This window comes from Myotis brandtii, unplaced genomic scaffold (assembly GCF_000412655.1).
Source record: "Myotis brandtii unplaced genomic scaffold, ASM41265v1 scaffold120, whole genome shotgun sequence".
NCBI classification, from domain to species: domain Eukaryota; kingdom Metazoa; phylum Chordata; class Mammalia; order Chiroptera; family Vespertilionidae; genus Myotis; species Myotis brandtii.
Window position 1 is genome coordinate 3043954 of NW_005354174.1, and position 27573 is coordinate 3071526.

A 27573-nucleotide genomic window follows, 5' to 3' on the forward strand; every position below is an offset into this window, starting at 1 on the left:
AGGCATATGAAGTTTCTATGTCTGAATTGTATGGGGAAGGACGCGACTTACCTGTAGGGACATCTCGATCAACATTAGCAGCTTCTTGATTCCTATCCAGACCTTCTTATCTTTTACTTGCTGTGCAATTGTGGTACGTTCTTTATCCTTGAAGTTGCCCAAAAGCTATGAAAACAATAAAAGTATTATATAAATAATTTCTATTTTGTTGGGGTATGCCCCAATTTTATGGGTCTTGAGGATTTTAAGGAGCCTTCACACTCGAACAAGTCATAGATAATATTTTCTAACAGATCTCATCAAGTCACTTGTACACATTGATATTAATAAAAAGTTTAATGAAGGATTTATTTTTTAAATTAAAAACTTTGTCATTCTCAAAAAGACTGAAGAAAACATTTTCATATTATGAACTTGATTATAAAACAGTTCCTTTTACTTCTGTAACTTTCATGAAGTTCCTAAGATTTTAATCATTATTCCAATTTATTAAATAAATACAAGTAAATGGGCTGAAAGCTACTACGAATAACTGCATTTTCTATATTGATTACCGTCCCTGCCCTCACCCCACGTTTCTGGTCCTTGTAATCTAGGTGCATCACTCATGTTGAACACGGAGTGCCTCATTCCTGGCAGTTCGTGTGCTGCCCACACTGAGAAGAGGGAAATTCACTCTAATTTATATTCATCTCTCGTTCCCCTAAATCATGAAAACAACTGAAGGGATAGCCCAGATCCCATATTCTAGACTAACATAGAAACTAAACGCCAGGTGCAAAGTCTGGCACCCCTTAGCATTATTTCCAGCCCCAACTCCTTTCTTATAAACGGTGAGCAATCCATTGACTCATTTTCACCTCCAAAGCTTCCAAGAGCTGCTCTCCTGTGGCAATGTTGGGCACGTGGATGGTGGTGCTGAAAGCGCTAAGCATTTCCATCTCCTGAAGGACATCTTTGTGGCTAGTGGTCCCAATAATAAGAAGCTTGCGGCCCTGACCACAGAGAGAAAATATGTTAAAATGCACAGCATAAGCTGATTCAAAAACTAGAGTAAGCCTGGACAATACCCATTTCTTTAATCGCAGAAATGCAAATGATTAGGCAATAAAAAAATCAGAATTTTTCTCTTGAAATTAAAAAAGAATAATCAACGCCATGATTCAGAAAGAGCAACACTTTCTTCAGGACAGGATTCAGAAAGAGGCAACAACTCTTTCTCCTCATTCACATCAATAAAATAGTGGCTTAGTAAATCAGGAGGACATACAAGCCAAGACACTTCAGTCCATGTTTGTAATTCATTTTTCATAGCCAACATGGTATATGTATAGTGGGAAATGGAAAAAAAATGAATGAATGAATGAATGAAAAGTCTGTATCATCCACTTAGCAAAGCTTTATTATGATTTTTAGAAGGAGTAGGGTACAAATATTTTACATGTTATGTAGCTTAATTGTGAAAGGCATGGTGCTAAGTACTGTACATAATTGTGTCATTTAATATTTTTAAATTTCATTTTTATTTCCAACCCCAAAAATATGTTTAAAAACTGTACCAGGCTTATGCCACTATTCCTATTGCCTGTCTACAGAGGCAGCCACTTTCTTAGCTTTTTTTCTGGTACTTACTTTCTTATCTTTAAATAACAAGGTTATACTACTATTTTAAGAATTTTGTTTTTAGCTTTAAATATTCTTTACTGACTTACTATTATGGAAGATGGTTATTTAATATTAATTTTGCATCCCCCTCCTATATCCTTTCTCATCCTTCTAATACAGTTATTTCACAGTCTTTGATTAAATCTATATTTATTATGATTATATAAATGCGACTTACAGCTAAGCCATATTAATTTCCTTTCTTGGACGACATTTTGTTTTTAGTGGAGTTAATAATTGTCATTTTCCTCCTTTGCTTAGTTTACCAGGTACTTATCACAAGTTCCTCTCCAAACAAACACAACCATGAATATTCTTTTCAATATATTCAAACATGTTAGGAAATTCTAAAGTTGTTTTTTTAAAGACATCTCCCTCCTGAAGTCTCCTGTTCTCAGAGCTCAGTCTGAAATGACTGCTCTCTAGGCCTGCTCTGCAGCTGCAGTTCTAGAACATTCCACTCCCCTCTGTTATAACCCGTTTCCTAGCCTTCCCTTTCCTTCATTTATTCTCTCTTCCCTGTGGTGCATATACTCCAAAAGCTTCCTAAGAAGCTTTGGTATATGAGAGTAAAAACTTAAACATTTCTTTGAATGTCTGGAAATGCCTTTATTCTACCCTTAATATTGTGCACACTATTCATAATTGACAGTTTGGCTAGGTATAGAGAACAAGGTTGGAAATAATTTTCCCCTCAGAATTTTGAAGGCACTCTATTATCATTTAATTTTCAGTACTGTTGGCTGGACGACTGATGCCATTCTGATTTTCTGACTCTTTGTTTCTAACTTGTATTTTAAAATTATATCTTAAAAATATAATTTTAAAGGTTTTTTTATCCCTATGTTATGTAATTTCAAAATTATGTACCTTGAGATCAAGTCTTTCTTTACTCATTTTACTGGGATTAGATGGGTCCTTTCTAAACTGGAAATAATCATTCAGTCCTAGGAAATTTCTTTGAGGTTTTCTTCTGTTCATTTTCTTTCGTTTGTGCTCTGCCTAACCCCACCCCAAAATTTCTATTAGTTGGATACTGGTCTACTAATACTAATCTTTTTCTTTTCTATTTTTTGCTCTTGGTTTTTATTTCTTTCTCTAATACTTTTTAGGTTAGCGTCAACTTTATCTTCCAACCTTAACATTAATCTCTGTCTATATATATATTTTTTATTTCTAAGAGCTCTTTCTTATTTCTTGAATCTTTTTTTTTATTGCATCCTGTTATATTTCATGGATACAATACTTAATTTTAGATTTCTGTGAATTCTACAGATTTTTAAAATGTTTTCTTCTTTGTCTCTGTTTCCTCTGAGTTTGTTTTTTCCTATTTGTTCATTGGAGGCTTTCGCAAGAGTGTGGTCATTATTTGATGACTAAGCACAATTAAGAGTTAAATTAATATCTGGGAGCTCCGAGTATGAGGGCTTCACTACAGGGTGAGGATCATCAGATAAGACTTGGCTGATGATTAGGGGTCCCTAAAAGGTCAGGATGTATAAATTTTTTCCCAGAGAAGACTCTTCCAATCTCCTTCCTGAGGGCTCTGAAACCTACTTTCCAGCATACTGGAAGCAGATGGGGAAAGGTGTCTGAGTATCTCGCTGTTCAAAATGGAGACCTTCATTTACTCCTATTTGCAGTATGGCACCTCTTTAGAGCACACTCTCACTTAATGCTCATTATAACCCTGAGAATTAAGTATTAGCATTATCTCTATTTTACTGATGAAACTATTGAGTCTCACAGAAATAATTTGTTCAAGGTCAAAAACTAAAAAAAGATGAAGCCAGGAATGAAAACCAGATCCAGAATCCAAAACTGTATGCTGCCTTTCTTCATGAACAACACATTAAAAAAAAAAACTTACTTGGAAAATGGAATACATTTTTAACTTATGTCACTGTATTTATATACACTCATTCCACAGACAAACCTTTAACACAATTATTAAACCTATTTACAGATCTTAGAAATTCAGCGTTTTAAAACAAATATGCAAATAAATAATTATGTGTAAATTAAAATAAATATAGGAAAAGATTTTAAGAAGGTGAAGAACAGATGCAAAAACAATTTCAATAAGGCATGCTACTGTCAATAAGACATGCTAGCCTGTCTCAGTCTTATTCATTGTTTTTGTCCCTCTACTGTTCTAAGAATAGATAACGCGTCACTATAAACAAAGGCATGTCAAAGAAACAAAATGGAACCCTTATGGTAGAATTAGTGATTAGCATATCAGATGACTGTGCAAGGACTATGGGATAGACTTATACCTGTGATGTACACAGATGGAAAGATAATCATTATTATTAGTGAAGAAATCAAGTAGCTACAAATCAAACACATTTATCAACAGAGCTTTACCAAGCTCCTAGATGAATATGGAACAGACCTTGTATCTATGGATGGATACAAGGGATCATTACAATACAACATGGAAAGGTAGAGATGTCACAGTCTGTCATGGTGGAGGGAAGAAGCATGAACCAGAGGAACATCTCCTTTTTTCAGAGGAGGTAATTCCTGAGCTGAGTCGTAAGGAATGAGTAGGTTGGTTAGGACGATGAAGGGGAAGGTCATCTCAAACCAGAAGGAGCTGAAATATGTAAGTCCAAAGGCAAAATAACATAAACAAAAACTGAGGTGCTGGGGTAATTACAAATGCATAAAGACTTATAAATATCTACTGTAACAGAAAAGTGGTGCATTTACACTACATTGCAGGTATTTTTCAACACTAAATTCTAGTGGTAAACTTAGAAACATATTTCTGAAGGCTAAGAGATGTCAAAGGCCACACAGGCTGGAATATCCTTACTACATTTAAAGATTAAGTGGTTCTTCTCTTTTTTCCTTAGTTTTTTATGTTCCATAGCCTGTAATTCAAACTCCCTCACCTTGCTCCTCGCACAGACAACAACGCTGGCCCTAGAAGATGGCACTGAGGGAGAAGCTTCTTACTCATTCCAGAACCCTGGAGCTGCCATTTTCCCAGTGAGCCTTTTTCTTAGGCTCACAGTAACCACTGAGTCTCACAGAAACTCAGTGTTGAAAGACTGGGAAATGTAGAGCAACTTATAATAGAGATGCTAATTTATGTTTTGCTTTTCTTCTTGTTTAACAAGACTGCAAACACTGAACAGAGGTCACGACCCAGGCAAGTTCAGGCCTTGACTTGTAAAGCATCATCTTTATGAAAACACCAAAAAAAACAAAACAAAACAAAAAAAACACCACACAAAAAACACACAACACCACATTACGAAATAATTAAACTGTGCCGGGTCATTTTGTATATTAATTAGTGGAGTAATGCTCACGAGGAAGCTTTACCATGAAAAAGCAGCTCTGAATGTATTAATATAATAAATCACATTGGAGAATGTTTTGGAGAAAAAGCTGACAGCAGCATAAAACAGGAAGGCCAGCTTTAAAAATAAAAGTAGAGCTCAACCCAAGAGGGTAAATCTAACGTGTTAGTATGTGGCTACTAGTCTCAAGCCCACAGCGCCAAAACATGCTCCTTGATGGAAAGAAAAAAAAAATGTTCCCAGCATACTCTTTACTGAGATTTGTTGGTCCTGTTGCAATAAAGAAAAGGCCTAAATAAAATGACTATCTGCCAATCGGATTATGATAAACATTGTTCCAAGGTTAAGTAAGTATTAGTTAACTAATTCTTAGTGCCATAAGAAGCAACTCAGGTGAAAACATTACCATGAAAAAGGCAGGGCTCAGTCAGGTGTTGATCCTTCAAAAAACACTTCTTTACATGATGAAGAATGAGCCAAGTACTAAGCAGTATCTAAGCCTTTTGCCACACAAAGGCCTAACCAGATAATCCACACCCTTTCATAGGTCTTGCCCATTGATTGGCCCCAATAAACTGATTTGTAACAAAAGTTCATATGGAAGAAAGCTTTTTTTCTTCTTAAATAAAAATGCCACCAATATAATACTGCAGTGAAATGGAAGGGCTGATTTTAACCTGTGAACAAAAGTAAAGTCAGTTATGCAGTAAAGAAAGGCCATTCTTTCCATAGCATTCAATGCTGAGCAAGTGTAATACATCCTTGGTAAGAAGAATTAACTGTGAACAATTGGAGACTCTGAAATGGATTAAGAAGTTTAAAAGTGCAACTCTAAACTGCTGTGTCCTGGGGGCCTTAAATTTTATTTTCTGATTGTTAGAAGTTGAGGTTTTTGTAAACACAAATGAAACATTTCAGGATATTAAGAATTTATAAACCCAGTAACCAAAAGATACACTAAATGAGTTGATTAGACCATTAACAAGAATTTTTTCTGTTCAGGTACTTAGGGAATTATGTGATTTGGTTTGTGCCTTCAAAGTGATTATAATTTAGCCGGAAAGAGCAAATAAATATTCAGGGACCACTACCAAGTAACACATCAGTAAATACAAACTAATAATGGCAGAGGGAGCACAGCATATGGGGACAGTTTCATTGGGGTCATCCAGGAAGATTCCTGTAGCACTGTGGAGACATGACAAAGGAGGCGCCTGAGGAGAAGGTTGAGTCTCTAATGCTACTAAATCCTATGTGGGTGGTGGGGGCAGCTGAGCCAGAGTGCGAAGGGCTGGTAACAAAGTCTCCTTGGAGAGATGGGGAGTGGGCAGCCAATAAAAGGAAAACTCAGAATGCCACACTAAGGAAGGAGATTTGGTATAAAAAGCAACAGGAAACTAAAGAAGGTTCTCAGGGAGGAAGAACTGTGATGAAGAGACAGATGATCCTCGTGGCCAGTGAGAAAGCTGCTGCACTAATCGCATGCCAGTTCTAAAAGCAAGCATGCCAGGAGGGAGGTCTGCATACCTCAGGTATATGGTGGCATCCTTTTTAATGCAAGCCCAGGGCTGGCAGAAAGCAAGGGAGGAGAGGCAAGTACAGTCTCCATTGTTCATAGCTGTGTGATCCTGGCTAGATTATTTCACTTCTCAGGACTTGTCTCCTCCCCAACCATAAAAATGGGATTAAAAATCATACCTACCTGTCAGAGTAGAGCAAGAATGAAAGGAAGTGAGAACTTGAATGGTTTTGAGGGGAACCTGAAAAATCATCCCCTGCCTAGGACGTCAGGAATCTACAGCAGTAGGTCGGGTGGGCGAGCAGGGGGCACCTGAGAATTCCTTTTTCCAACAACACAGGGCACCAGCAGCAAAAGATACCAAGAGCACATTCTCCCACAGGGCCAAGATTCACTATGTTAGGGGAAGATGAGAGCACCAATCTTCAGCTTAACTAGGGTTACGGTGAGGCCCAGACGAGGCCTGAAGCGAAAGATCAAACACCCCCTCAGAAGAGTCAGGGCAGCTGTGAGAATGAGGGGCCTCAGTAAGAGGCAGGGGCTTCTGAGGGAACAATCAGTTCAGGGCAGAGGGTGTGAAAACACTTTCCTGGTAAGAGGTGCTTTAGTCCATCACTTATCCTAGCTCAGCCGTGGGCAAACTACGGCCCGCGGGGCCGGATCCGGCCCGTTTGAAATGAACAGAACTAAAAAAAAAAAAAAAAGACCGTACCCTTTTATGTAATGATGTTTACTTTGAATTTATATTAGTTCACACAAACACTCCATCCATGCTTTTGTCCCGGCCCTCCGGTCCAGTTTAAGAACCCATTGTGGCCCTCGAGTCAAAAAGTTTGCCCACCCCTGTCCTAGCTTCATTCTTGAAATGGAAATAATTTCTTTTATTTTACTTAGTTTGTCTTATTCAATAGAGATATTTAAAAAAAATTATACCTAACATAGTGCTTGTATGCCTTTATTGCTGCATTTATTTGCAAATCTGAATCTTGTTTCTAGCCTGTCCTCCCTAGGGGGAGGAGCCATGTTTTATTCACCTATGTTCTCCTGGTAGTTCTTAGCCCAGCAAGCCTAGCACAGAAGACTCCTATGCTCCCTCTGCCTAGAATGCTCTTCCCTTATATATCCACATGGTTCTCTCCCTCAAAGTCAAGGCGTTGCTTGAATGTCACCTTTCCCATAAGGCCCTACACAAAACCACCCCCTATACCCCATTTAAAACTGCAATCCCCACTTCCTCTCCTTCCTTTTTCCTGATGTTCCCCCACAGCATGAATCACCTTTTAACATACTAAATACTTACTCATTTACTACCTTTACTTATTTATTGTATTTATTACTGGTCTTCCTTCATAAGGATGGGACTTCTATTTGGTTTTATTAATGTATTCAGGGCTAGTCTTGTAGACAGAAGTTAATAAATTTGTGTTGAATGAATGAATGGTGATCTCAGTGTAGCTTTCTAGAAGATCATTCTTTGTTATGTTCTCTCTCCTGGTTCTGTAAAAATGCACATTATACCAAGTGTTCAATAGGAAAATATATTCTGAGCTGCAAGTGTTGAATGCTATGATAATAAGTTTTAAAGAAAATAATCTGCCCTGGCTGGTTTGGCTCAGTGGATAGAGCATTGGCCTGGGGACTGAAGGGTCCCAGGTTAGATTCCAGTCAAGGGCACATGCCCGGGTTGTGGGCTCGATCCCTGGTTGGAAACGTGCGGGAGGCAGCTGATCAATGGTTCTCTCTCATCAGTGATGTTTCTCTCTCTCTCTCTCCCTCTCCTTTCCTCTCTGAAATCAATAAAAATATATTTTAAAAAAATAAAGAAAATAATCTAAAATGAATGGCATGTATGATTCATTTACAATATAAGTAGATGCAAAGGCCGCCATAGCTCTTTCTTTTAGCTACTTAATTGATCAATCAATGATCAAGCTATTGATTAGATAATACAGACTTCTCTAACAGAGAAAAGATAAAATTCATTAGAAGCCATTAATTTAAGCTAGTGAGATAACCAGTATTAGTAAACATCTATTGCAATTCTTGGTTCTCCCAAGCCAATGGGAAAAATTGACTACCAATAAAAACAACCAGGAATCTCTGGACAGTGAAAGGAGAGGAATGGGGCCTCTTTGCATATCCTGCATGCATTTCTGATTTCTCATGCTCAAATGTCTGCAACTTCTTCTATTTTTTTTTTGGGGGGGGGGGGAGGTAGTTAAATGTTTATGTTGAATACCAAAGGAAGGATGTTTCAAATAAATCATGCTACAACTAGGCAGACAACTATAGTTAAACTCTCCATTAGATTTTACCCTGAAGCAAATTCTTAGTCTACTGTCTTTGTAACTATTGCAAGTAGGGCTGAGGACAATAAGGAGGGGAATTCATGATGCAGATTGGATATGAACTGAGAAATTTCACCCCAAATAATTACTGTAGGCGAACAGCCCACTTTGTAATATTAAAGAATATTTTAGTACCAGTTTGTGAAAAAGACACTGAGTCATCAGATTTTACCCTTGGAGTAACTCTTAAAGATTATCTAATCCTTGCCTTCTCCCTCTTCTGGTTATTTTGTAGCCGAGAAACCTGGGGTAAGAGGTGAAGGAATCTGTCTGAAGCTTTTATATCCAGGAGGGAGCTGAAACTGAGCTCAGGCCTCATTGATAATCCACTACGCTTTGCTGTCCACTGTTCTTATTTGTGTAATTTTAAACTCATTTCAGCAATAGCTGATCCTTAATTATGAGTTAGTTAGGTTAGATATATTACCTAGACATTCTGACCTCTGAGCTCTTAGGAGAAAGGTTAAAGAAAATAAAGTTATACTCTTAGTATTCTTGTACCAAAGGAATAGATGCGTTCTCTCATTAGAAACTTAACTAAGATGACCACTGATTAATCCAAACTCCTTGACCTTTGCACCCACAGTAGATTTTTCCTACTTCTCTCAGCATTTAGCTGCATATACCCTAAAATGACCCCTCTGCTCTATCAGGTAAATTTTCTTTTTCTTTTATTTAATTTCTATCTCTGTGATTAAAATAAATATTTTTATTGTTTTGTGGGGTTTTTTTTGTGTGAGGGAGAGAAAGAAACATCAATGTGCAAATGAAACTTCAATTGGCTGCCTCGTGTACACCCCTACCCAGTCATGTGCCTGACTGGGAATTGAAGCTGCAGAGGACAATGCCTAACCAACTAAACCACATGGGACAGGGCTACCTCTGTGATTTTTATCCATAAAATTCCTCTTTATTAAAATGCTTTCCAGAGTTTTCTTACAGTTTGTAATTATCTCTCATGTTCAAAATATTTCAAAACCTGCCCTCATATAACCCCACACAATCCAGTTTACTCCTTTAGGCCCCACCTTTCAGAACATGGATTCAACATGCCCAGTAATAATATCTCACTTATCTGGAGACCAATTTGCTGGACAATATCAGCTATCCTGAACACAGACAGTCAAGAAACAAGAAAACAGCACAAGTCCTCTAACTTCTAGGATGGAAGACAAAACACAAGTGACTTTATTCACAGGTGGCACCAACTTATCATTAGGCACAGTGGGCACAGTGCAAGGGCCCATAAAACTATGAGAGACCCACAAAAGTATTCTTTCTTTTAAAATCAGAAGAAAAAGAACTTTCAGGTTGAAGAAAATGTTTTAAATACCAACAGTTAAAAATATATATATATATATTTTTTAACTGAAGGAAGGTACCTACAGAAGGCATAACATGGCCCTGCTTACAGGAAAGCTCCCCCAGCTTTCACCGTAGCCTACTTACTCTTACTTTACAAACAACTCGTGAGTCCTAGTGGTTGCCTATCTAGTTCACAGATGACCAGAAGCAGCAAATTAGAAGAGGGGGAACTGTCAGAGGCAGGAACTGATACAACTCAATTGGATTCTGCAAGTAACAGCTGATAGCAAAATAATTAAAAACAAGAACAGGTACAAAAATTCAAAAACAAGGCAAAAACAGGGCACATTGGGCCTACTTAATGCCTACTGTGGAATCTTATACATTCTAATAGTTCTTGCTGTTACTCATATTACTGACCCATGTGATTATGGTATGCAATGATGATCCTTATTCATTAACATAGCGTTTATAATACTTTGCTTTAGAAAGATATATGTAGCAATTTTTTTCCTTTTATAAAAGGCTAAAGTGGTGGTGAATACACAATACACCATACAGATGTGGTATAGAACCGTACACCTGAAATGTATAATTTTATTAACCAATGCCACCCCAATAAATTCAATAAGAAATAAAATAAAATAAGGCTAAAGTATAACACTTGATATTTAAAGAGGTTAAGATTCAGTCACTTGGAGAAAATGAAGCCTTTGATTTCTTATGAATTCCTATTCTTGCCTCCAGTGAAACTGAGTATGCCATATGAAGTCTAAGATAAGTAACTGTACATGACACATATCCTTCAGTTCCCAAGAATCAGTCAGCATATAAATAACAAGTCTGCTGATTCTGGCACAGCACACCCTTTGCCATCCCTCCCCACTGCTGCAGAGCAGGAATTCCTTAGCATGGCACAGTGGCCCTGAGAAATCTCCCTCTTACTCATCGTTCAAGACCAAGATCAAGAACTACTATTTGTGAAATGTTTGTAGATTTTCTCAGGTATAATGGACCATGCTTGCCTTTATACTTATATTTTATAAGAGTATATGTCCCAAACACTGAATGGGTTGTGCTAAATTATTTGATGTCTTTCTGAAACTTGAATTTAACTGGGCATCCTATATTCATATCTACTAAGTCTGGCAACCCTATTCCGGGCAGATTCAGCCCCACACCAGAGTGGACAGCTTGGTGAGCAGGGTGTGGGCTGCATGTTTACCCCATCCTGCCACTTGACTTTGTGCACAAACTGCACAACTGAACATGTGGTCCTGGATTATGAGCACTTTGAGGGCAGGTAAATGTCTTATTCATCTTCATATTTCTGTAGTGTGGAACAAATGCATATCCTAGTAAAAGCATATATTCCTTAAAGTAATATTTCAGACTTGCCTATCAAAAGAAATATTTTTGGATGGAAAAGAAATTTCCTATCTCCCTTCCATGAAACTTAATATAACTATTACCATCTATCTTAGTCACACGGCATTCAACTGTCATGAGTTCAGACTAGAAGCACAGCACTGAGCTGAATGCCAGGTGCGTTTCCAAGGACAACTGTGAGAGCCATTAGGCACTTTCATACTTTACTCTCAGGACCACAGGGTGTCTTACAGGCCAGACCTTAAATTAAAACAGCCTAAAAAAAGAAATAAGGTTAAAAAATATTATATAACAAACAAGTTTAGAGACAAAGGTAGAGTTACTTAACTCTGTTAGTTACACAGCAAATTAGTTGGAAGGGTTGGAATGAAAGAATTTTGACAGTTATGCTAAGTTAAAAATGAAAATAATAATATATTGTTTTTATTTTTCCTGATTACAAAGTAATAAATTCTTATTGTAGAAAATTTATAAAATACAGGAAATAAAGTAGAAAAAAATCACCTACAATTCTACTGTCTAAGTCATAGCAGTTGTCTTTAATATGGAGAAATACTAGAACTGCCTTTTATTTTCATTCTTGAAAAAAATTTCCTTTTTTGTGTATGTTTTAAAATAAACATCATCTTATAAAATAATACTAGTAGATGTATTAAACTATTGAGAAGATGAATTCAAATCTTTTTTACTAATAGGGTACGTGGTCAGAAAGTTTGGAGGCCATTAATATAAAGGCAATCAAAATAGACAATTATGGAATACTTGCTTTTCTTTTTATAACTGAAATCTTTTTTTCTTTATAACTGAAATCACACTATAGGAATAACTGAGGATGAAGTGCAAGGTGATCTGATAGCTGTGCAGGCAGTTGCTGACATAGATAACAGGTCACTAGCTGGGTGGCCAGAGCTTTTCATCTGACTGCTGTCACTTGGTATTTCTCCCTATCCTCCCTTCCTATCATTACCCCTCTTCTTCCAGAAACTTGCCCATTCTGCCACTTGCTCCAGAGCTGGCTAAGGCAGGGTCTGTAGGAGCAAGATGGCTGGCAGCTAGAGGAAAAAAGAAAGCTACTATGCTCTTTCTTGCTGACATTTTTAGGACTTGCTTCTTTAGCAGTAGGCCATGGAGATTAGCTCCTTTGATGGGGTTGGCCACTTTGTTGGTTTTGGATATTTTTGTGTGTGTGAGGAAAGACAGAGTTTTCTTTGAAGTGAATAATAAACTAATAACTGAGTTGTGCTTTGCAGTTTACAAAGAACTATAATAAACATTTATCTTATTTAATTCTCCCAACTTAAATATCACTATTGTTCCTACTTTACAAATGAGAAAAGTGAGGCTCAGAAATTAAGAAACTGGATTCGAATTCAAGTCTTTGCTTTCTAACTGCTGTGCCATTTATACTGCCAATGCCAGTTCTACGTGTAGTTAAGAACCACCATCTTCAGAATATCCACCAACAAATATAATCTACATAGCCCAAATAGGTTGGGAAAGAGAGAGGAAGGAAGGGAGGAAGGAAAGAGAGAGGGGAAGAGAGAGAGAGAGGGAGGGAGAGGGCGAGAGGGAGGGAGAGAAGGAGAGAGGGAGGGAGAGAGAGGAAAACAGAGGGTTTCCATTTCCCAATGTGAGGGGAACGTAGATGAAGTGGTTCTAGACCAAGTAGTGACTTAAAGAGATCAAGGCCTGATTCCATCTTCATTCAATAACTATCAGGAATACTGATGGATTGTTCTGGACCGTTTGTAAGGTTCCTCTTATTGGTTCTTCTTAGCCAATAGCTGTCATGCCATGTAGCATAAACCCCTAGGGAATCTCCAAAGATCTGTGTACTTGAGGACAGGAGGGTAGGAAAGAAGCTGTGAGATGTTATTCTGTTCCACCTTGAGTTAGAAGAAAGGGGTAAGTTACAAGGAACAGGTGGTTGCAGGGATAAAGCAAGTAGGTGGGCCAGTCCCTGGAGGCTGAGGACAAGTGCAATGGGTAGTGTCCTCAGAAATCTCACAATGTGGGCCGGCCCTGCACTTCTTACCTGATGAGCTCTGAAATTTGTCTCTATTTCATTTTTCCTTTTATAACTGGGATTCCCAATCCCCAGGTCAGAATATTTGTCTTCTAAATTTCAGCAATGAGAGATGGAGAAGCAGGGTGTCCCTATTTATTTTTCCAGTATTGCATATGAGTTAAGTTATGTCTGGGCACTCAAAGCTGAAACTGTGAACTTAACTTTCCATGAAAAATTTGCTGTATATAGTTGTTACATCCTTTAGTTTTCCTATCTTACAAACTAAAGGTTCTGTAGACTATCTAAAGGCACCTCTTTTCTTAAAAAACCAACAACACACCAAAACAAAAACAGGAAAATACATTTCTAGTTTCATACAACAGCCTTAACAAAATACTAGACCCTCTAAAAACTTTTATTTTTTTAAAAATATATTTTATTGCCATGACCAGTTTGGCTCAGTGGATAAAGCGTCGGCCTGCAGACTGAAGGGTCCTGGGTTCGATTCCGGTCAAGGGCATGTACCTTGGTTGCGGGCACATCCCCAGTAGGGGGCATGCAGGAGGCAGCTGATCGATGTTTCTCTCTCATCGATGTTTCTAACTCTCTATCCCTCTCCCTACCTCTCTGTAAAAAATCAATAAAATATATTTTTAAAAAAATATATTTAAAAAAAAATATTTTATTGGGATGTGCCCGCAACCAAGGTACATGCCCTTGACCTGAATCGAACCTGGGACCCTTGAGTCCACAGGCTGACGCTCTATCCACTGAGCCAAACCGGTTAGGGCGAAGAACTTTGAAACAGCAACAAGAGAGGAAGAAATAGAATCTTAGATGTCAACCCCTGGGCCCAAGCAATGGGACTATTCAAATCAAGCAGAGCAAACATCCATTCCCTTTTTGAAGATCTTGGGATAAGACTATAAGCCAGTTGTTTATAAATGGCATTCTCTATGGACAAGGGCATACTCCTACTTTTCAGCAACTTTATACCTTACGTCTGTGTAGTCCACAGGTTTACAGAGTATTTCACCCTATAGTATCTGTCTACAATGGGGTAGGAGAGGCAGGAGAATTATATCCACTTTTTCGATGAAGAAATGGACACAAAGGTCAAGGTTATATAGCCAGAAAATGACTGAGCTAAGACTCAAACTCAGGTTTTCTGACTCCAACTCCAATACAAAGAGTAAGTTCTGCAGAGATGGTACTCATAACTAGACTCATGGCCCCATGGAGTACTATTATCGACACTTTCCTCACACTGATGTCATGTCACAGTAATAAATGTAAGGCAACGGCGCTAGATAAAGACATTCTGAGAGCATGTTCTGTCTCAGAACCGTTAACATTTCTCTGATGATTAAAATTTAGGTATTTAATTTTGAGTTACCTGAAAATGACATATATGTCTTATAATTTTCTTGTATTCATTAATAACAATTATAGATGTGCGCTAACAACCAAACCCTATTTTAAAAGCATGGTTTTTGTTTGGCAAGTATCTGTTGCCATGTTTTATAAAAGCATTCACCACATTTCTTTTACTGTTTTTTAATGTATTTGAAATTATTCTACATATACAGTCATGTGTCACTTAACGATGGGGATATGTTCTGAGAAAAGTATTATTAAGCAATTCTGTCATTGCATGCACATTACAGAGTATACTGACACAAACCTAGGTGGTAAAGCCCACAACTATAATTATATGTGCTACACTTTTATACAACTAGCAGCATGGTAGGTTTGTTTCTACCAGCATCATGACAAATAAATGAGTAATGTGTTGTGCTACTATGTGATGGCTAAAATGTCACTAGGCAATAGGAATTTTTCAGCTCCATTATAGTCTTATGGGACCACTGTGGTATATGTGGTACATCATAGACCAAAAAGTTGTTATGCGGTGCATGACTGTATATTATATATGAGTTCGATTTACACAGAACTTTGTAAGACAATCTACCACTAAGCAAGGTATATTTATAAAGAATTATATAAAATATAGCAGCCATATCATGTCATTGACTTAGTAAATGAAAAAATCAGGCCACTAAATTGTCAAGCATCCTACATTTTTTTTTTTTCAATAAATAAGTCCAATGCAAAAGTCACCACTACATCAGTGATTGCGATTAATGTGTCTGGCAAAATGACTAAACCTCTTTCCTAAAGTGGTTATATATCTTCTTGAGTCATATTGTAGTCATTAGCCAGAGTTAATTTTGAACAGATAGATGGGGAGATACTCATGTTTAGGCCTGCACAATTTGGAGTCTCTTCCATTATCTGCTTATTTTGCTAAAGCAACCCTAAGCTTGAAGAGTTGCTTCATATTACCAAGACTTCCTAATAACATCTCTGAAGTAAGAGGGTACGAAGATGTCATAAGGGTTACATAAAAAGCAATCTTGTCTAGAGACCGGTAATGTTAAAATGAAAGCATGGAGAAACAAGTATGTCTGCCCGAGTTACCACTAGGGGTTTACTAACAGTTTCTTTTGGTTCACACATTATGCCCGTCCTAGCTCTAAACTTTACTTCTTTCTTATTAAGTAATATTCCTAGGTGCCAGAGCAGCGAGGAAGTTATTTTTTTAAAAAACAACTTTATACTTTAGCTAAAATTCTGTTAGGTCTGAGCTCTTCAGTAATAGTGCTATGAATTTAGAGTGTTTTTTTGTAAAAGTTTACATTTTCCTAAGAGTTATCTAACTGGTATGCTGCCTATGAGTTACAGATGGACTAAGATATCAAGTCTCATGTGCACTTGGGAAGGCTGGGGTGGCTGCATCTCTGGCCAGTGAGTGGCCTCATACCTTTACTCAAGCACATCAAATGTTATCATTTTCTGTATGCCGTGATCTGAAAAAGGTAGGGAAGCACTGAAATGAACAAGGAATGGTTCTCCATAAATTACAAGGCTGTTCTGGTGGTCTTCCCATTTGATTCCTGAAAGTGTCAAGTAAACCTAGTGTTAAAGCAGTCAAGTCAATGGGCTTACCTACTCTCATACTTGTTGAGCAAACTGGGAAATCATGTCATTTTACAGCCTGAGGAGTTCCTTTTCAGGCACTTTATTCTGTCTCTCCCACCCACACTCAAAAAAGAAGGCACCAGAAGCAATCTGTGAGGAAAATAATAACGTTGCTCAGGCTGCAGGTTGCGGGAAGGTTTACCTGGCCTTCCTGCTTCACTCCTGCAGCTTCCTTGACATTAAGACTAAAGCTTTCATCCTCCTGATTGTGAAAAGCACATTCCCCTCAACTTCCATAAATCTGTGAAACTTGAAAAGAGCCCAATGTCATCAAGTAAAAGAGCTGGCTTTAGGACTCTCCATGGAGGAGGGGTGTCTTCAAGCCTCTCACTGTTAAGCCGGACATTTCCTAACACTGGACAAATTGTACGTCCAGCTCAGGGAGGGTGAACTGCAGTGGTCTTTACCCTCCAAGCCAATTGTTAGCTTTTCACAGGAATCAGCAGGGAAGCACATGTGAAACCTCTGTGGTGAGGGTGAGCACCCCCATGCCTTGTGTGACTCTGCATGTAGATGAAGCAGGCTGGGAGCTTTCTTAGCTGCTGCTGCTGAGTTCTCAGAGCAGCCCTTTTCTCTGGCGTGGCTCCCTGCTGGGACAGCCCTTTTCAATTTTTCTATCCCCCCTCGATCTCTTCTCCTGCAGAACACAGGGAAACTTGATTGAAATAAAAACCTAGGGAACATGTTTTATTTTCTCCTGTTCAATCCATTTTAGAAAAGCTTTTAATTGGTTTTAAAAAGATGCTAAACAAAATGTAATGATGTTTTTCAGTCTTCATGAACTACGGATACCACTTTTTATACTTTCAAAGGGCTTATAAATCAATCATGAAATTAACTCTCCAGCTAAATTTAAAGCAAATCCACTGAATACCAGGTCATTAAAAATCTATGCATTTACTTAGAAAAATTTTAAATTCAAAGAAAATTATTCTAGTAACTGAAATCTGACTTGAATTTTTAGTCCTACACTGAAAATCCAAGACCAAAGCAATCACAAAGGGAAAAAAGGAAGGCTTGTGAACCAGTTTTAATAAGCCAATTTACAAGGAGGCAAGGGAATGGGGGAGGGGAAGAAGTAGAAAAGAGAATATCTTGATACATAACAACATAGTGCCCCTGAAGGGATTCTTTTATTTGAGCATGTGCAAACATGCACACAATCTTTCTGTGTGAAAGCAGGAATTATAACAAATGCAAAGTTAAGGATTCTGTGGCTGATATGATTACTCTATTGTATACATTTACAGTTCCTTTTTTTAAAGAAAAATGCCCGAAACCTTTCTGTTTTCTTGACAGTGTTAAAATAATAGCTTTCTACCAGCCTATGCATTTCTACAACATTCAAATTTATGTACTTTAATATTTAATTAAAAATATCTAAAAAACCTAAATGCTTCTACTCTAGAATGACAAATACTCTTGAAACTGGATCACCTTGAAAAATTTCTCCTATTTTCCTGAGAGAATGCAAACTAATTTTAAAAAGCAAGTGATACAGAGAAAGCACATTTTCATTTTGTTAAATATGCGCCAACAAGAAATATTTCAAACATTAATTTCTTTGGCCACTGATTCACTTATACAGGAGGTCATCTAGCAGTCCGGTTAGAGCCACCAAATTCTGATTAATGACAGGCTGGTATTCCCTTAAATGAGATTCCCTGCCATTTCCAATCACTAAAGCGACCAGATCTATCTTTTATTTCTATGTATTCCTATACCCTTTTCATTCCTAAGAGAAATACGTTCCACGTCCCTTTCTAATGATCCAGTTCCTGTTTCTAGGATTTCTCCCAAGCTGGCCCAGGTGCACTGGGTGCTCACTCCTTACTTCTAGCTCTTTATATAACCCTCCTTTCATCACTTAAGTAGTTTCTGAAACCGCTTTCTTTTTTCGGTAACCATTTTATTGAGATATATTTTATATAAAACACAATTCACTGATTTAAAGTGTACAATTCAATGGTTTTTGGTATACACACAGATATGTGAAATCATTACCACAATCAATTTTAGAACATTTTCATCACACAAAAAGAAAGCCTATACCAATTAGCAGTCACTTCTCATTCTCCCTATCCACCCCTCCCAGGCCTAGAAAACCACTCACAAATCTACTTTCTGTCCCTATGGATTTGCCAATTTTGGACATTTCATATAAATGGAATAATACAATATGTGGTCTTTTGTGACTGGTTTCTTTCACTTAGCATAATGTTTTCAAGGCTCAGCCATGTTGTGACATGTATCAGGACTCATTTCTCTGTATTGATGAATAATAGTCCACTGTATATATCACATTTTATTCTATTTGATGAACATTTGGGTTGTTGCCACTTTTTGACTGTTATGAATAATGCTGCTATGAACATTCATGTATAAGCTTTTGGGTAGGCATATATTTTCATTTCTTTGGGGTATATACTTAGAAGTAGAATTGCTGGGTCATATGGTAACTATGTTTAACCTCCTGAACAACTGCTAGACAGTTTCCAAAGGCCACATGATTTTATATTCCCACCAGCAGTGTACAAGGTTTCAAATTTCTCTATATGCACTTGTTCTTACCTGACTTATTTGCATTTTCCTGATGGCTAATGATGCTGAATATCTTTTCATGTACTTATTGGACATTTGAACTTTACTTATTTTTTAATCTTTTCACTTAAATCATGCCTTGCTAAATATAAACTACAGCAACAGTAAAATAATTAATCCCACCAAAATAAGGGTACACTAAAAAAATTTTTTTGAAGAGTATAAGATAACGTTTCTTTCTTCAAGAATCTTACAATTATTTTTACCAAATAGAAACAGTTATTCCTGAGTGTTTAATTAAAAAGTTGCAGGTGCCCAGCCAGAGTGGCTCAGTTGGTTGAGCATTGTCCTGTGCATGGAAAGGATGCTAGTTCGATTCCTGATCAGGGCACATACCTGGATTGTGGGTTCAATCCCCAGTTGCAGTATGTATGGAAGGTAACCAGTCAATGGTTCTCTTTCTTCTCTCTCTCTCTCTCTCTCTCTCTCTCCCCCACCCTTCCTCTCTCTAAGCATGTCTTTGGGTGAGGATTAAAAAAAAAGTTGCAGGTCATTTGTTAATATGTTCTGTTTATTTCTATTAGTATCTATTTTGGATTAGCTAATTCTCAGCTAGGTGTATAGTATTTAACAACGCAAAGGATGGGCAGTTTGAAAAATACCATTGAAAAATTCTTCTTCTCCCTCCCAAATGATTTTTACCATACATTCATTTTAGATTAAAAAAAAATTAAGTATTACAAGAAATAAACTTAAATGCCTGGAAAAATTCTCCCAATCTCATAATTTTTAAAATGCTGATTTCATAAAAAAGGATTTTTTGGTATATACTGAGGTTATTTCTTTTCATTCTAGCAACTTTGAATATATCTATTTATATATTTACTGAAGAATCAGAGAAGGAAAAAATATTCTTACTTCTCTAACTTCAGTCTAAGTACAAACTCTAATTACTGGGAATAATAGTTTATGGAAATACGATTAAAAAATCCTTTCACAATGCAAATATGTAATAAAATTTCAAGGTTGTTGTAGGTTATGTTTATTTTCACTATTCTATAAACTTAAAAAAAAAACACTAAAAAAATCAAGACAAGTCCTTTCCTCTAGGAGTAACACACCCATACAAAACACACGCACACACACACACGCACACACACACACAATTTAAATTAGATTTACCAGCTTAATATTAAATATTTTCCATATAGTCTATGTCTCTAACTTCAAATATGAGATTCCCATAGAGACATTAAGATATTTTTCACATTAGTACTTAATCCCTTTGTATCTGCCTTTGATTGGCATTTCTTCGAGGTTGCAGCACACAGAATCAATCAAGAGAATTCGTGTCATAGCCAAACATGCTCTGGCAGCCTCTACATAATTAACATATTTAACCAGCCCTCATAGGTTAGTTTTAAATGTGTTAAGCTATCAAAATCACCAGTCTCCAATAGCCACGTCAGTAAAAATGTAACCACATGAACCAAGATCCTGGCTATAAACTCACTCTTTAAATATGCCACATGCCACAAGAAAAAGAACTCAAATGCATCTGTAAAACTGAAAAAAAAAAAAAAAAAATCTGCCTATAGGAAATACATTTCCCCAAATAAAAATTCTCAGAAAACCTATGAAATGATAAAGGAAACAAATGAGAACATGTATTTAAACCCTTCCACATTAATATCATAAACTCTCATAGGAAACGAAAGGGAATAAAGATGTGTTGTATGATGGGGAACTTAAAAAACAAAACAGAATACTAATTGAAATTATGGGATTTTGAAACCTTCAGAAAAGGAATGAAAAACTTCTCTGATTGTTAAGAAAATCATTTACCTTAAGACAGAAGGCCAGACCAGATGACCTTTCAAAATCCCTCAAAAGAATTTTATGCATTTATTATAACCTGCGTATTTAGAGAGAGTGTACCATTATATGCAATTCACTGGAAAAACTCTGAAGATGTTCCTTATATTATTTTTACCTGAGGAGGAGCCTTTTTCAGTAACACAAGAAGAGCCTGTAATACCAGATTAGAAAATCGAGGGCCAATAGGGACATAATCTGAAAGAGAAATATTACTATGCTTAGGGATTTGATGCACATACGCACATATACCAAACATTCATATTTTTCTACATCAAGAGCAAACACAGTTCTAGAAACAGTCATGCAACTAATGATATTAAAAAACAAATATCTGGATAATTTGAATGCATAAAATATTATATAACAACTTTTATCTGTACATTTTTTTAAAAGCTTCTAAATATACATTTTGAGTTCATACAGACATATTCAGAGACAGGTTTATTTAAGGGAGAAAAAACCCTCAAATGTATTTACTAAGCATTTCCAAGAAATTACTGCAAACTATGGCAATACGGTAAGTACCCAGGCAACAAAACACCATACTAGAAAATGGGTAGAGGGGGCAATGGTACGTAATAATAATGTAAGAAAGGTACTTCAATGTAACTGAAAAGGTGTGCAGCGGTTCTCAACCTGTGGGTCGTGACCACTTTGGCGGTCGAACGACCCTTTCACAGGGGTCGCCTAAGACCATCCTGCATATCAGATATTTACATTATGATTCATAACAGTAGCAACATTACAGTTATGAAGTAGCAACGAAAATAATTTTATGGTTGGGTCACAACATGAGGAACTGTATTTAAAGGGCCAGAAGCTTAGAACCACTGTGTTAGAGCCACTAAGATTGGTCCTCAGATGGTAAAGAACAAAGAACTTGCTAAAAGAACTTTTTACCTGTTAAATTTCTACCACTCCAAGATTTTGCACCAATGCCAGCTCCTTGGCTTTCTCTGCCTATTGTACATGCACCCATGCCCTGTGCTTAGAGCTACCTCCAGGCATCAGCCCTCTGAAGTCAAAAGTGTTCCTTCCCTTTTCTGATTATCCAGAACAATGGCACATTCTACTTTGCATTAATTTTTGCCAATATATGTTATAACGACAGACAACATCTTATTTTTCTAAGACCTAATAATTATGGCACAGTAAGGACTCAGCAAATGCTTGGTGAATAAATGAACAAACAAGTACAGATAATAACTTCATACAAGTGAAAATATACTCAGAGGGTACACATTCCTGACATAGTAGTGTTGCTATGACCACACATTTCAATTGTGTTTAGATAAAGGAATTTACACAGATCTATGAGTATGTGCCTAAAAGCTTTTAAAGAAATAATCCTATAAACTGGGCTAAAATCTATTAAAAATAGCAGACCAAAAACCCAGGTCACTAGATAAAACTATCAATTCAAAAAGATCTCACAGATATACCTGTTTTGCTTTTTAAACAATATTGCCTTAGGAAACAGAAAAATAAATAACAGAGGACCTAAAGCAAGTCTGAAAATCATGCGAAAAATGTAGTCAGCATAGGTAACTTGAAATCATTTCTACATAGCTTAAGGATAGCTTAAGGAAGAAGGGATTAATTAGGTGTTAGATAGTATTTTCAGAGGTTTATTAAGTCACCAGGTGGGTTCAATTTCAACAGTTTATTACAAATCCTGAGCCACTGTTATAATAAGTTTATTCCAGAGTTATCTAATTTATGCAATGAAAGAAAATGTAAGAATAATACTTTTCTGGAATTTATTTGTAGATTACACATTTTGAGTTGAGTGCAGGGACTTATTCATCTCTGTATTATGTAAGAATGCATATAAATGTTTAATAAATATTTTTAAAATTACCACAGAGCACTTTTAACTTTCAGAATGTTTCCAACATTATTATATCAATTTTATCTTCATAATTACTCTATGGGATAAGTAAGGAAGGGATATAGTCCTTTATATCCCTTTTATATATCTTTTATAAGAGCAGAAACTGAGGTAACAGAAAGCTTGCAGCTTCTGCCCCAAGTGTTATCTCACTCTAATTGTAAACCCTACTTTCATTAGCTCTGTCAAGTTCACAAGTGAAACCTCTGAGCTACAGGCAGTAAATACATCGGTCAACAAAAATTACTAATCATTTATTATGGGCAGGGAACTCTGTAGAAGATAGAAAATATTATGAGGCAGGAGTCCTTACAGGAAAACAACTTATAACAGAGTTATAGTCATAAGGCATACTTAACATGAATACCATCATTAACGAGAGAGAGAAGAGATGTTATATTTCCTTATAGGACAAAGAAAGGTATTTCTATTGCCTTATAATTTATAAATACCTGTTATTTTTCTTCTTATAATCTGTGAGACATTGGCAAAGACAGTACAATAGCAAATGCAATGACTCACCAAGCAGTCTCTCAATATCATCCACAACTACACAACTGAGCTGGGATTTGTATGCATCATCGAAGATCTGGAAGAAAGCAAAACCATTTATTATCTTACTGCTCTCCATAATTATGACAATTTTTAAGAAAATTAATTAAATATTGTTAATTCTTGAGCAATACCTAAACAAAGCACAGTAAAACACCAATATTTCAGACTACATTAAATTAGAATTTAAAAGATAATAGGATTTTAGAACTAAAAGAGTCCTTGCATTTTAAGAATGAAAAACATTGAGACAAAGCAGTTAAATGACTTGCCCAAAATGATACTAGATCATGGCTATGTCCTACCTGGAATTCTGAGAACAGACAAATCCTGTCAAGTTTATCACAAAGGTCTCTCCTATCTATGTCAGGAGCATGGCTTCAGTGTTGTGACTCAAAAGCCAGATGAAGCCACAAGGGATATGTAGAATAAAATTGGATGTCATTTTATTATCTGTAAGAACTGTGACCCTTTTAAGCAGGAATAACATTGAAAGAACAGAAGCTTGTCGACTCAAATCAGATTATAATGCTCAGTGTTTACAAAAGAATGAAAGTTGGGTATAAAGGACAAAATAGATTTGGTTCTACCTTTAGAATCTGACAAAAGATAATAATACATTGTCTTATGATAGCCAAAGAAATGGTCACTAAACCAAGAAGTGAACAAGTTATACCCTGATAAGGACGTAGCAATTACAAGCCTGATAAGAGAATTCATTTATGTAAAAATTGAATATAAGCACCCAAGGCTTTGAGATCAGCCTTTTTATAAATGTTTGGGGCTCCTTTCCAGCAACTATAACCAGGGCTCAGTGCATCCCATTCATGTCATCTGCAATTAATTCCTGCATCCCAGCCCAAGCTCTCTGGTTGATAAGTAACCTCAGTGACCAAGATGTAACTCTCCCTTCCATCTTGCTTTGGGTGACATAATATTCCTTAGCAGCTATCTTTTAACTATATAAGATTAAGAGTTAGGTATAAAGTAAATCAAACCAACAAAATTAATATTTTTCATACTAAGTTTGAAGACAACCTGTGTGTGCTTGGTCTTTAAAATATTTGAAATAATTAAGAGAATTTACCATATTAGATTACTAGATTAGCCTTGCTAGTTCAATTTAAAATATGCAATTGAATAATTAATTTTATGTTGGAAGGTAAAAGATAACTTTAATGGCCTTGCAAATGGTAAAGATAATCTAAGATTAACCATACTTATGATTTAATTTATTATTAAATAAATGTAATTATATACTTACTTTGAAATTTAGAATATTTTTTGTTAGACAAACAACTAAAGTACTTCAAAGAGAAAAGAAAATATTTTAAATGTGGAAATATAGTTTAAGATATTTAAAGAAATTTAATTAAACTGTAAAAGTCCCCTTTTAAGTAATTACTAAATTTTTCTAGACTTACAAATAGAATAAGAGATATAAGTAGACGTTTTAAAAGTTTGCTTACTTTTGTTTTAAAAACTCTTACATGATATAATTTTGAGATGTTGCATTTAAAATTTTTTAGGCCACAAATTAGCTACAGATGATCCTTTCTGTAGGTAATTGATGGGAATATATGCCCCAACTGGGGTAGAGATCAAACAAAACCTGGATATATGCCCTGACTGGGCATCAAACCTGCCAACTTTTGGTGTACAGAACTACTATCCAACCAACTGAGCCATAGTGGCCAGGGCTACCTATGGTCTTTTCTATGCTCAAAAGCCACTCTCAAAGATGAAAAAAACAAACAAACAAAAAAAACACCCAAATCCCTCCCCCCTTAAAAAAAACACCCAAAATTAAAAAAAAAAGCAAAAAACAACTCATGTTGACAATCTAGAGATGGTAAGATCCTCCCCAGCACACTATATTCTGTAAGGTAGACACTGTCTTCCCAAGTATTATGTTTCCAAGGTTTGATACCTCACTGGTACTTAATCCATGTCTGCTGCATGCATGCATAAAAGAAAGCATGCTTGAAAGAATAGCTCTGTTGCTTTACTCTGCACCATTCCCTACACCCCTCAGTCATTCTCCCACACTGTCACAATCCCTTCTACCCTCTCTTTCTTAGCTGTCTTCCCATTGGATTGTGAGGTGGATAAAAATGATAAAATGTATCATTTTCTGGAAGGAGCTTTCATAAGAGTCACTGTATGATTAACCATACTCCTTCTATCCTAATTGGCTATCATGGAATCACATGTGAGATGGAGCCTCTGCTACTAGCTTGAGTCTCTGAGAAACTACAATGAGCAGAGCTCTGCCTCTGAACCATGATGGACAAGTACTGTGAGCAAGAAATAAACTCTGTTGTATTAAGCCACTGAGATTTTGGGGTTGTTCATTATTGCAGCATAACTTAGCCTAGCCTGACTGATACAGAGGCTTATGGAGTCAATGCTGTGTTCCTAAATTTAGCAAGTGACAATTAAGTTGAGACCTGAAGGATGAACAACCAGTGGAAAACAGGGAAGAAAATGTTCTAAGAAGAGTATACTGGGTATTAGGAGGCAGAAGTGAGAAAATGCAGGAGCACTGCAGGAACTGACATAGTCAATAAGAATTAAAATGAAGGGGTCAGTGTTGGTGTGTGTGGGGAGTGGTGGGTGAGAGATGAAGCAGAAGAGAAATGGAAGAGACAATGGAAAAGTTTGGAAGCAGTTTCCCTGTGGTTCTTTGCTATTTGTTGAAGACTGAACCAATACAGCAGCCAATGTGGTATCCTATAAACTCAGGTGATTTCAAGGAGTCACTGAAAATAATGCTTTATTCTTCAAAATATTTTTTTCATAATTCTACTAAAGGCTCTGATGCACGTATTTCATTCTGTCTGTCAAGCTGTAATATCATGGATTAGAGCCACAGGAGCCTAAGACACTACATTCTACATTTTCCCAAAATCAGCCTTCTCCCTTCTCAAAAACAATGTAGAGTTTACATGGCTACAGGGACCTTACAGAGAACACTGCTTGGGTCTAAACTGATGATAAATTGCTAGGTAGTCTCACCAACTTAGATACTGTGATTCATGAAGCATTACACATCACTTCACAGTTGACTGCATGGGCTACCTATGACATTTGAGGAAAAAAAATACCTACAGCAGTCATTCAATGCAAAGTAGGGATTTTTTTTGCTTGTTTTTGTTAATCATCACCTGATATTTTTTTCCATTGCTTTTCAAAGAGAGTGGGAGGAAGAGAGAGAGAGAGAGAGAGAGAGAGAGAGAGAGAACAAAACAAAAACCAAAAAAACATCCATGTGAGAGAGACACATCAACTGGTTGCATCCTGCATGCACCCAAACCAGGGATAGGGAGTGAACCCAGGTACGTGCCCTTGACTGGGAATCAAAACCAAGACCCTTTGGTGCATGGGCCAACACTCTTACCATTGAGCAACACCAGCCAGGGCTAAAGTAGTTTTTTTTTACAGACAGCTCTTAATGCACTAATTAGTATCACGGGGAGAGGAGCACTCACAGGTGACTCTTAACAACATACTAACCATGACAAAGGCAGTGCAATTCCAGTTGTAACTTGACCAGTTTCAGTTGACCAGTCAACTGAAACTCCTTCAGGTAGCAACTCTGCTCTAATTTAAATACACACACCCCATTCACTTCATACATACTGTTTTCCTTATCTAGTCACTAGTGTAATATAAGGTCACCACTCTTCCCCTGGATTCATGTTTTCTGCCTAATTTTCCCAGCTGCTTCCATTCTCAGATTCCTGGTCCAGGCCCCAGCAGAGCATTCACTAAGAAGATACTCAGATTCAACTGGCAAGTATTTGGGATTAGCTGCCAGACTTAAATATAAGTGAGACATTTACATACTAAGCCGGGATGTTCTATTGCAACTTTATGTAGATAAATCCAAAAAGGAGGAGAAATACTAGAAGAAAAGATGCAAAAAAGGTAAAGCTGTACAAACTGCCCAGCTAGAATAGTACAACTGGAAGTGCCAAACTTCTCACCAGTACCAGCATACAGCAGATACACAGTGCTTGCTCCAGATCAAATGATGCCATCACAACAGTTAGCCTGGTGGGCTGAAGCTGAGGCTAATGGCTGTATCTTACAGACTCTTTAAAAAAATAATTTAA

At 36.8% G+C, this 27573-nt stretch overlaps 1 protein-coding gene across 1 annotated transcript in view; it reads right to left on the reverse strand.

The window, feature by feature from the left end:
- NSF (N-ethylmaleimide-sensitive factor) overlaps window positions 1–27573 on the reverse strand; it is a 126075-nt gene continuing 98502 nt past the window's right edge. The window contains exons 16-19 of the mRNA XM_005858705.2: window positions 23426–23492; window positions 21128–21207; window positions 861–995; window positions 1–165 (exon numbers count right to left, since the gene is read on the reverse strand). Coding sequence (XP_005858767.1) covers window positions 16–165; window positions 861–995; window positions 21128–21207; window positions 23426–23492 — 432 coding nt within the window. The 3' untranslated portion in view covers window positions 1–15. The remainder of the gene's footprint in view (window positions 166–860; window positions 996–21127; window positions 21208–23425; window positions 23493–27573) is intronic.